General features: G+C 46.3%; 1 protein-coding gene across 3 annotated transcripts in view; it reads left to right on the top strand.

Annotated features, from left to right (window-relative positions):
• LOC146833908 (coagulation factor XIII B chain-like) overlaps window positions 1-12,452 on the top strand; it is an 897,095-nt gene that overhangs the window by 341,454 nt on the left and 543,189 nt on the right. For all 3 annotated transcript variants that reach the window (XM_085601815.1, XM_085601816.1, XM_085601817.1), the window contains exon 4: window positions 2,082-2,285. In XM_085601815.1, the coding sequence (XP_085457941.1) occupies window positions 2,082-2,285 (204 nt within the window). The remainder of the gene's footprint in view (window positions 1-2,081; window positions 2,286-12,452) is intronic.

Here is a 12,452-nt window from a genome sequence, read left to right as displayed (position 1 = left end):
AAGCATATCACAGCCCATACTTGCCGAGGAGTGGCAGTACCAGGGCCGAAGAGTGGAGCTACACTTTGTGTTACACCATACCCCTGTTGGGGGCATTTTTTGGCAGTAGCTGACAGCGAGTCAGTGGGAGTGGCCTGGAGACCATCTCGAGCACCGTGATCGTTGCCGGAGTACATTATTTTGGTATTACAAACTGCCTGATTTCTGCATCACCGGCTGCATTATTTCTGCAGAACAAACTGCCTGATTGTTGCCTTACGCATTGCATTATTTCTGCATAACGAACTACCTGATTGTTGCATTACACATTGCATTATTTTGCATAACAAACTGCCTAATTGTTGCATTACGCATTGCATTATTTTGCATAACGACCTACCTGATTGTTGCACAACGAATTGCATTATTTTGGCATTACGAACTGTCTGATTGTTGCATAACCAACTGCATTAGGTTTACGTTGTGAAGTGCCTGATTCTTGCATTACGAACTGTATAGCATTGCATTAGGACTGCATTGGATCATCTAGAATTGCTCATTAATACTGCAAGCCCCTACAAGGGCTTGCTGGCCTAATAACCGCCCAGGAGAAATATTACAAATATGCATATGTTGGATTCTTATCGTGTGGTCTCATTGTATATCTTTTTATATAAATATATACTTGTTTTGTTATGAAACTCGTTTGGAGTCCATTTGTGGTGTCATCATTGGGTTACTGAGAGCGGGGTTGCAAATACTTTACACATTTGCCTTGGAGAGAAGCCTGGCTGCTCGTGCCAAGCTACTGAGAGGGTGGACAGGGGTTATCTGAAAAGGTGTCCTTCCTTTCCCTGACTTAGAAGCAAGGGTCCCTATTTGGCCTAAGGTACCTACCTCAGCCAACTAGAGACCCCTAGTTCTAACACCAATTAATTAATTAAAATTAATTAAAAACCAATCATAAATTCATAAATTAAAAATAAATTACTTCCCAACCTTTACACCTATAAACACCACAACACACCCCTAAAATTAATAGCACAATTACGAAAATTAATAACCAATTAATTAATTAAAATTAACTACCAATTAATAATCAAATCATAATAAATTACTTTACACATTTTACACTAACATCTCGATTAAACACATATTAATAAATAAAAAATAATCAATTAATGTTATAAAATTCAATTACTTCCCACCCTATCCCCCTATAAACCCACAGCCCGCTACGGAACTAAAAACACAAAATTCAAATAATTAAAATAAAAAGGTTTTATATAATTACATTATTTCCCCGCCCTATTCTGCTATAAACCCACAACCCGTTATGGAGCTAACAGCGCAAAATTCAAATAAAAAAAATTAGTAACTACTAAAAATGTAACACATATATTAAAAATACAACCAATTCTTATACAAAAAAACATACATAACATACATGTAAAATATATACTAAAATACATAATAATAAAAACAGATATTTTTAACAACTATACTTTTGCAAACAATATTAAACACTTCGATATTTTTAAAATCGATATTACTTACCTTAAATCGATATTCTTGACCACAATATTCTTGCTGTCGATATTTCTGACCCACGATATTAATTACTCGATATTTGTGCAACTCGATATTTTCTACTCGATATTCTGTCTCTGCACCACATTACACAACCCTTTGATTCCCCATTACATCCCAAATTTGACTTCCTTCCCTGCCATTATCCTCCCCAAAATCTGACATTTGATACCAGTGGAAAGACTGAGTGTGAAAACTACAAATGGTAAATGAGCTGGTGGAGCCCTGTTTTACTGCCTGTACCTGCCAATATCTTAACCCTGAGACCAGGAGTAGCAAGGGACCTTGTCAGGATTAACAAAGAGCAAGCTAGGGAGAGCAACTGCTATCTCTGACAAGAGATAATGATGTCCATGCCATATGGATCAAAAGGGAATGCCATATAACATTAGGGAAGCACACACTGAAGCTTTGATTTCACTTCATATTGTCACTGTCCCAGGAAATAAGTGAATATTAATTTGATTAGAATGATGAATAACAATGTACATTGTGTGTTGTTGGATTAACAGAACCATGCACAGCAAGTCCTGAGGAAATGGCCGAAAACAACCTAAGATTCCGATGGATGGACAATGAAAAAGTTTATACTGAGCACGGTCAATACATTGAATTTATGTGCCTATCAAGGGACTACATTCAACATAAAGAATCACCACCATTCAGAATAAATTGCAACCGAGGAATACTGCTGTACCCCAAATGTATCAAGCAAGGTGAGTATAGTCTGTGACATTTACCAATAGAATGTACTAAACAGTAACGCTTGATTTGCAATATTTCCGTTGTTTAATATTTATGTTCTAATAGTTTAGTTATTTTTCAGAGAAGAACAGAAAAGCAAGCAATAAACTGCATGTAATATCAAATTAATTTTAAAACCATCTTTATAGTACTGGGTATCCTTTGATGCAATTGTGGTTACAAACTCCAAGCCAAGTTACATTTTCGTTTTTCTATACTGAAAATGTAACACATTTTGGTTTTGGGCAAGCTATGGAGGTGTAGCTATCAACCGTGCAGCAATTGCTGCAGTGCCCAGGGGCTTAACACAGGCCCCCGCGGTGCAGGGGGGGCGAGCAGCAGGGGGCACCATCAGCACTGTACTCAGGCCTGAGAGCTCCATATTGAATACAGAGTGGGGGCCCCTTCATGTACCTTGAAGGAGGTCCCCTGCAACTTTCGTTACGCCAGTGGCAGTGCCACCAGGGTCCAGAGGTGTGAAGAGCCCTCCGCAGACCCCAAGTCTAGCTGTGTTTTTTTTACTGTGACTAGGGAAGCCATTCTCTTTCTCACATTAGAGCTGGTTGCATCTTCGCCACTCCACTGACAAGCTAGTCAGTTGTACCACTGGAAGCACTGCATGAAGAATCGTTTGGAATTGTGTGTTTATCATTCAGTTCTTGCTTCGGTGTTTGGACAAAATATTGAATACAAATATACTGTGAAACAAAAATATTGTCGAGAATATCCTGATATCAAAATATCATAAACTGAAATATCAAAAGTAAGAATATAGGGGGTTATTACGATGGCGGTGAAACCCCCACCGATGGCGATTTCACCGCCATCGTAAGGCACATCTCTGCCCAACAAATTGCAATTTTGGACACAAAGTCCATCCGCAACAGGTCCTCCACAGTCAATCGTTACGTTACGATTGCCTGGTGGACCCAACCCACATCAACAATATGGTGGTGGTGCCTTGCAGGCACCATCCGTCATATTAGGATGCTGCCTCCCTACCAGCCAATGTATGGTGGTGAAACCGCCGTTCACAGGCTGGCAGGGATTGCTTTTTGGGGCTCGTAGCTGGCCCCCCATATGTTGGGGAGGTGGGTATGCACTGGGGGGGTACCTACATTTCCCTGCACCAGGTGGCAGGCACTGTGTTGTGCCTGCCACGTAGTGCACAGAAATGCAAAGGCTGTATTTCTGACATTGCGGCGGGTGCTGCAGCCAGCAGCACCCTCCGCAATATCAGAGATACACGATGCGACCGCCACGGTGGACGTCGCATCATAATCTCAATGGCGGCACCGCTGCATTACAGGTGGGTGGTCCCAAGCCTCGGCACGATGGCGTATGGACAGAAGTCCATCCACCATCGTAATGACCCCATATTAGGACAAATTTAGAGAAAGTAAGTAATGCATACCTCTCTGAAAAGCATTGCTAATTTATAATATATGTTAAAGTTACGCAGGTATAATTCGCCAAATTCCCAAAGTTTGTCATATAAAATGTGAAAAATTTTGTAGAATTTTGCTTTACACAATTATGCACAATTTACACTCAGTTTATGTTACTAGTGTGGGTAGAAAATGTCTCACTATGATACATTTTCTGCATTAGCTAATCTTATGCCAGTACCTCATGTTACTGTTTAAATGTGGTATGCCCTCATGTAAAAATTTCAAAAGACCTCAAACCACATTCAAACACTTAGGGACAGATTACAACCTTACAGCAGAGCGGTGGTGCGGTGGTGCAAATCTCAGCGCCAATGCTCCAAGGAAGGTTCTCGCCGCCCGCCAGATTACTACTTTACAGTGGTCTGTCGGGCAGCCGGTGCCTTTTAAAAGGGCACCGTAATGGGAACGCCTCACAAGGTTCCCACATGGCATGGACCCGAAAGACAATTCCATGAAGGAACCTATGTTGATGCACACAGGGGGACACATGTTATGCCCCCGTGTGCATCAACATATGTCTGAGGCACAGGGGGGCCATGTCGGCTCCCCTTTGTTTCCTCTCTGCCAGGCTTATCATGGCAGTGGAACCACCATGAAAAGTCTGGCAGAGAGGAAACTCGTAATATGCTAGGGAATGGTGGTTCCCTGGTGGAGCCGGCAGTCTTAGTGCAGTCCAACTGCCTGAGTTTTAATCTCCCACCTCTGCGCCACCACAAGTCTGACAGTTCCCGACCGCCAGACAAGTAATCTGGCTCTAAAAGTGTAATTTTATGTGATACCAAGAAATGTTCATGGAATTTCAAGAAGTGTAATAAAAAATACTTTTGTCACGTAATGTTTTTCAGTAGGTGAAATCTCTAGTCTAAGGTTCCCTGCTGGACAATATATTAGGCATGGGTATAATTCCAATTAGGAAAGTTGGGCAGGTGATTTGTTTCACTGAGTTGGAAATCCCATACTTTGCCAACATGAAGCTGACAAGCTAACTGGTGTACATCTTAAAACCTGGCAAACCCTTGTGGGTGGGGCACCTCCCCTGCCCTGGGCAGGTTAGGCGGCTCTACCTGCTGGCTGGCACCATCGGCTTGCAGGGACCGGGTCTCTCACTGGGAATTACATGAACTGTTCAGCCAGCAGGAGCCCGAGACTCCTCCCTGGTCCGAAATCATCCTGGCCTGAGTAGGGAAGGTAGCCATGCCCGGTGCCTGCACCCCTGGCCTGTGGCGACCGAGCCTCCTAGATGAAAGCCATGACTTCACCCATCTCTCATGAAGGATTACAGGAGCCATTCAGCCTGCAGGTACCCTGTTCTCCTCCCTGGTCCAATGCCACCTTCACCCAGGTAGGGCTGGTGTCCCAGTTTGGTGCCTGAAACCCTGGCCTGCAGGAACGGTGCCTCCCAAGTGAAAGCTATGACCTTGCCTGCCACTCACAGGGGATTATGGGTGCTGTTTAGTCGAACTTGATGGCTGGGCCTTCACTTTGTGTCATGTCTTTGCTGCACATTCTGGAGGGGCAAAAGAGTCCTCCCCAGTCTTTCACCCCAGTCCATCAACTAAGGTTGCCCTGGGACGGTGCCTTCCTCCTTCCTTTTGCCTGAGCCTGCTGAGCTAAGGAGGGATAAGCCCCCAGCTAACTACCATCTCCCCTTTGACTTGCCTGGAAAGCCATTTGAACTCAGCTATTATGCCCCCGCAAAGTGGGAGCTTTCAGAACTTTGGGGGAGACACGAGTCAGAGTAGCTGCACTGGCTGCCCCCCCCCCCCCGGTCATCCAATCAGCCAGCCACCGACTGATTGCTCGTCATCTGGTCAACCAGCCCGGCAACCTGATGGTTTGGGGTGACCAGAGTGCTCAGACTTCAGCCAGGGATGAGGCCGGCGCACAGGAGGCTCCTTCCTTGACCCACCGACTTCCTTATTGGCTCCAGGTGACTCTGTAAGTGCTTGCCTCGGCCATCTGCAAGGGATCGTGCCCCTATCCCTTTAACCGGCAACACAGAATGGGAGAGGAGGCCCCCATGCCGCATTGTTTGTAGTGGATGTTGCCTCCCATGGACCCTTAGCCCACCTCTCCCATTGGTCTGGTAGCAGAGGGATCCCAGGTGGGCAGAGGTGCCCATGAACAGAGAAAAAAGTTTGGCTCAGAGGATGACTTTCAATAGATCACAGCTAGGTAGCTGTTCTGCTGCTCACAAAATCCTGGCCCAGAATGTAGTCATCCACAAATGATGTATCACCAGTTGCCCCACAAACATGCAGTGCTCTAAGGACGATGGAGATGCCCCCTTCTGTCCACATTCCAGTCCCAAAGCGACTCTGTGCACCAGCTGAGAGGCCAGTTTTTCCAGGCCATCCAAGGCTCCATGGCACTGCAGTATTGTTATTGATTAAGGAGGATTCTGACTTAGAGGAATCCAGCCATTATCCCAGAGATGGTAGAGTTGCCCCATTGGCTCCTCAGCCAAGCTCATACACCAAAAGACTGAACTTGTGATTCCTCTTGTACTGAACAGGATTCCTATTGCAACAACACATCACTAGTGGTTAAAACTATCCTATCTCACAACAGTCTAAACCCAGCTCACTTTCACTATTAGTGGGTGAGCACAATGATTGGAAGAAACAACATCGAAGGATCAAAAAGCAACATTGCTATGAGCGCTTGGCCACCACAAGCCAGTTATCCCTCTGCTAAATTTTCGGACACCTTTAGCTTAAAATACAGCAAGCCAGAAGTCCCCGCTTCATGGTCTGTAATCATACTCAAAATCGATCAAGTAATCTTTTGCCCTTCTGCCATGAGGGAGATTTTTGTCCTTTCTAAGCATGCATTGGGACACCTATGTTATTATTTGACAGTTGAATCTGCCACTGTCCCAACAGCAGGTTGCAGGTTGCAGGCACTGGCACTTGGAGCAAGAAGCAAGAGCCCCACAGCCCTTCAGACCCCACCTCACTGAGTATGTGTAAAAAGGATAAGAGTAACAGTATTTCAATGGTGGCCCAAGGGCCTTCCATTTATCCTATACCTCTCATATCTCATCCATGTGCCAGACTACATTCAAGCTCATTGTCATGTAATAGCTCTAGACCAATCAAAGGAACCATAACTAATTTAATGAGCCATTTGTACTTTCACTGTACCAGCTGTGTGAATTTATCTTGCATGGCTTAATCTGTGAGAAACGCAAACGCTACTGACAGGACCTACCAGATAGCCGCACCTGCTAGATGGGAGGAGAAGCTGTGTGCCTGTCCTGGATTGACCTTCACACCCTTCATGAGCAGTCTTTGGGAGCCCCTAGTTGCCTGCAGGGGGGTAGGGGAACAGGGCAGTCGAACGGGCACTGGCAGTCACAGCCTGCTCTGCTACAACAGAAGTGTGAGGCAGGCCAAGGAGAAGCCTGAGCAAGAAAGACATAGGGGTGCAGTGTATTAGCCAGGGCATTCGGGGACACATCACAGAAAGGTTGCTCTGAGCTGTTACACAATTGTACTGGGTATAGAAAGGCAACGGACAGGCATCCATACCCTGGACCACAGGGAGCAGCTGGGACTAGCGGCACGTGACCCAATCCACTCTGGTCACACCACTACACAAGCAGCCAGGCTGCATCCCTGCCTTCTCACTGGGAAGCAGGGCATGGAAGAAAGGCCCATCAGACATGAAGGCAGCCAGAGACTCAGACCCTTGAGACCTCAAGGGCAGCCCAGCCAAGCACCTCATGGCACCTGCAGAAAAAGATCAGAGGACAATGGGGTCCCTCATATGTTGTCCCTAATCATTCGAAGGGAGGCTACCTGCCTTTCTAGTAATCCAGGCACAAAGAGTGAAAGGGAACCATCAGAGTGAACAATTTGGACCTCCTGGAGCTCTGGCTGTACTTTCAAGTCAGCCCTGCCATTGCAATTACAGTACAGTGCTGGCTAAAATAACCTCCGAGCAGGCTGCCCTGCATAGGGATGTCATTCTTTGCATTCCTGTATAACCACCAAAGCCCCAGAGAAGATCTAGGGAAGGGAACCAGAGGCACGGGGTACTAGGAGCAGGCAGCCTCCAACATATAATGTTAAGCACAAATAGAGCCGCTCCCAGTCAGGTGACCTAAGTGCTACAGTGTTAATTTGTGAGTGTAGGCATCTCACAAAAAGTGAAAGACTGGTCTCACACACCACCTGATGTCATGCTTCATCATTGACCAGTCCTCGCCCTATAAAAACCTGGTTTGATAGAGGGCAGGCATACACCTGACGACAGGAATACACTTCCAAACTAAGTGGGGGCCCTTACAAACAAAAAGTGAAATTAAAAGGCCATTATAGTTGTCAAACCAATTTTAAAATAACTGGCATCTATATGGTAATTACAATTACAGGCTAGTACGCATTAGCCGCATAAAAGTGGAGCGTTACATAGATCACCCCACCTAGTGAAACCCTCTCACCACAGTCTGGTAAGAGTGGAGACCATTTTCTGATTATTTCGGTCCTGATGAATGCCATGGACCGTTCTGGGCCAACTGGCAGAAACATGTCGATCATATACACCACGGTGGGGGACAATAGAATCCCCAACACACAACCATTCATTTTAATTTCCAAGTTTTTAGAGGGCGGATCTTTCACTTTTTGTGAGATGTCTGCACTCACAAATTATACTGTAGCACTTAGGTCACCTAACTGGGAGCGGCTCTATTTGTGCTTAACATCTCTGCATTTCTGCCTTCTCACCAAATCTCAGAGGAAAGGCCCATCAGACAGTGCTGGAGGGCAGCTGCAGGCTCAAGCCCCCCGATTTCCCCACCAGGTGCCCCCAGTCCCTAGTACCACCTGGATGAGAATGGCCAGACAAGGGTGTCCAGGGCACCCTTTACCTACTAATCTAGAGCATGTCTATCCCCTTTTTTTGTAATCTGTGCATATGAAAGTGTCAGTGGGGGCTATCAGAGAAATCTCGCCTAACTTCCTGGAGCCCTATCTGGGCTCAAAGAGTGAAATGAATGCTCATCAGGACTTCCATCCTGCCAGGGTGCACCATAAGAATACATTGCCTGTGACCACATGATAGAGGCTTGAAGTGACCAGATGCCTGGACTCAAAGGCTGGTCACCTGGTCGCACTATGATTTCTGAGAAAGGATTCAGCTCACCCTAAGAGGGGACAGGGACTCTGAGGCTCGGGTTCTCTGTGCCTAAGCTGGTATCAGACAAGGGGCTATGGGAGGGGCCTCAAAGAGTTCTGACCCAGAGCCCGGTCAGAGCTTCTGAAGAGAGACAAGCTGGGACGACATCTCTGGTCTTGCAGGACCTCATTCCGTGCATTTTGTGACCTGCTGGGCCGAAAAAAGGAGCCTAAGGCCTGGGGCTTCTATCCTCAAGCCCTCTGAGGCCCTGAGAAGGGTTCCGGTCTGCGCTTCTTAACTCAGGCAAGCAGGAGAGGCCTCCCCAGGCCTGTGATTCCCTATCCAGGGAACTTTGAGACACAGCAGGCCAGGAAACGGAGCCCAGGGCTTGGTGGTCTTCCACATCAGGTTCCACGGAGACTCTGACCCTGGACCTAGTCAGAGCTTCCTATCCCCGGTAGCAGGGAAGGCCTCTCTGGGATGGCTGATTCCTGTCTGCACCACTTTCAGACCCAGAGGTCTTGGGAATGGAGCTCAAAACGGGTGGACTTCCACCCCTGGGCAACCCTGAGCTATGACCCAGACCCCAAGCAGAGCTACTGAAAAGCAGGGGAGAACTCATGGGCCTGGGGGCTCTGTCACAGCCACTTTGTGACACCACAGTCCAGAGATAGGAGACTACGTCCAGGGCCTTACACCCCCAGCTCACTAGGGCTACTGTCTACATAAGTGCCGGAACACCCCATTTGGGGTAGCTGCGCGCTTTATAAATATTATTATTATTATTATAGGGCTCTGAACCAGGGCCCAGTCAGAGCTTCTAAACCTGAACAAGTAGGGGAGACTTTGCAACACAGTAGGTCGCAGAGGGAAGCCCATGGCTGGGGTTTTCCACTCTCAGGCCTACTGGGGCTTTGTCGCGGGCCCTCTCAGAGCTTCTGATCCTGGAGAAGCAAAGGGGGGTTCACCATGCCATTGGGTTTCCTGTTTGGGGCACGTAGAGACAAGGCGGCCCATGACACGGAGCACAGAGCCAGGGTATTCCACCTCAGGGTCCTCTGGGGCTCTGATTCAGGAAGATTTCTATCCTGGGCAAGCAGGGGAGGTCAGGCACTTTGCAACATGGTGCACAGAAACTCAGTCCCCATGGTCTTCACCCGGGCCCGCCAGAGCACTACCCAATCTTGTAATTCCTGCACACCTAGTGACATAGGAGGACATTCGGGAGTATGTATCTGGCCTTTTGGACCCCTTGACCTGGCTTCAAGCTTCAAACAAACCCTCACTGGGACTTCCAGGGCAGCCTGAAATTCTGAACACGGAGTCACATGAAGGAAATGATGGTTTTTGTTTATTTATGTTGAGTACAGAATGTCACTAGTGACATTGGCATGGAACAATTTGCGCCACCCATGTAGGCATGGTAAAGGACTCCTAATTTGAATTATGTCCAAGCTTAGTGTTATATTTCATATAGATGTCCTAATATAGGCATAGTTTAGATGCACTAATATAGGCAAACTCTTTCACCTACATCAGTATACACCACAATACCGGGCTCTGAGGGCTGAACCTTATCTAGTCTGTGGCTTGGGTGCAGAAGGAGGGTTTTCCCCAAACAATATGCCTCCTGTAACATCTTCGATGTGCTCATTCAGCATGAATAGTTCATTAGGCTACTTGGAAACCAGGCAGGGGCTACACACCACCTTCCACACCACCTTCCTAATACCTACATAAACGGTTCATCCCATACGTCACCCACATACCCAACAATGGCTAACATAAGACACAAGGGACAAAGGGACTCCATACTTTTCAGTATAAATACAGCACCTCTTGCTAGCATTACTAGAAGGGAACCGAGACTTCCAGGGGACACACTGACCAGAGACGCTGAGGCTCCTGCATGCAGTCGCTCCAGCTGACAGTGGTCTAACCATCCCTTGCGGAGTGTCCAACTCGAGACCAGTACGAGGTCCCACTCTCTCTTTACTAAGGTAATGAGGTTCGACTGAATCCTAGTGGGATTCTTGGCTCTTTAGCAACTACTCACATGCAAGGTACACTTAGATACATCTAGACAGGCATCTTAGGAGTATGCGCTTTATTTTATAAATGCATTTTATATTCATGTATATGTTCATGACTATTGCAAAATGGTAGTACTGTACTATCCTTTTTTATTTACTGTACTGCTGGTCATATATCTCTGCTACTGTTTAACAGTTGTCGCAGCACATATATTCTACACAAGAAGAACAACTGTGCAATAAGTTCTTTTTGTAAACACGCTTGACTGTTTCTTCTGTGTATCTCTGAGAACAATTGAGCAAGCACGAGTGAGTGGGCGAAAAGTAGCACATTGTTTCCACGAATCTGAGGAAGCAGGGTTGTCGTGTTCTGAGGTTGCCAGAAACTAATCTCTCAGATAAAAGGAGATTATAGTGGCACTGTGAGCTAGCTAATGTTAACAGGCCAACATACGCGGTGGGGGTGCTCAGAATTAGTCTGCCACCAGGCCCACAGTGTATGTTATCCAAATGTGCAGGTCCTGCACGGGTACTATAGGAACCACAGTACATGGCGCCGCCAATGTTGGTTCGGCACTTATTTAACAGTAGAATCTGAGTAGTTCAGTCGTGCTTATTCTTAGAGACCCCCTACTCACAAAACACCAGAGACGTCTTGAGCGGGTGGGCACAAACTCCGCCACAGCTGAGCAGGCGAGATAAACAGAGGTGTTCTTTTCATGGGTTTACATTCCCGGCAGCAGATGCAAGAACACAGACATTTTATTACTACGTATATGAAAAAGTCTCAGCGGTCTACACTCCATTTGAGAAGACTGAAATTCCGCTTACCTACCAGGAACATATTTTCTGGTTTAATTGCTCCCTACCCCACTCAAGAATAAGAGCAAGACTCTGTCCATTAGGAAGACCAGGAGCAACATGGCGGATATTAGTGACCTATGCACCACATCCTGCAATTGACACAATGCCACACAATTAATAGAATAGAATTTTACTGCACAATTAATTAAAATCATTGCAATCGCAAATACTTGGATACAGAATAAAATGCATGAGCTTCAATATGTTTTTTTTTTAGCATTTACATTAAGAAGGATTAAAACTGATGGTGGTTTTATGATCTTTATGTTTCTATGAGTTTTTCGGAGGCCAAAATGTCCTTTGCAGCCATCAGAAATTTCAAGAAGCGCGCCGACAACTGTGCTGAATCACCCTTCAATCATTCCACCAAGGCATCCTGGCATGTCCGAATGTTTAAAATGCACCAGATGGGTCGAAGTCAATAAGTTCTTAGAGGACGCAGTGTCTCGCAAATACATAATATGTGAGTTAAGGTTTCTTCTTCTCGCCCACAGGCACGGCACTGTGTGGATGAGATTTCTTTGTAGCCTTGCCCATACTTTTATGCCAACAGAGGGATCAAGCCAAATCGTAGCCTCATCAGTTGGCGCTTCATTATTGGCTTTGTGGAGATGCCGTTATGGGTATGGGGGCGGCCCATATTTTACAGGCTTCCAGTGTTTCAAGA

Source organism: Triturus cristatus, chromosome 4_2, assembly GCF_964204655.1.
Source record: "Triturus cristatus chromosome 4_2, aTriCri1.1, whole genome shotgun sequence".
Classification (NCBI taxonomy): Eukaryota; Metazoa; Chordata; class Amphibia; order Caudata; family Salamandridae; genus Triturus; species Triturus cristatus.
This window is presented reverse-complemented; position numbering and strand designations above follow the sequence as displayed.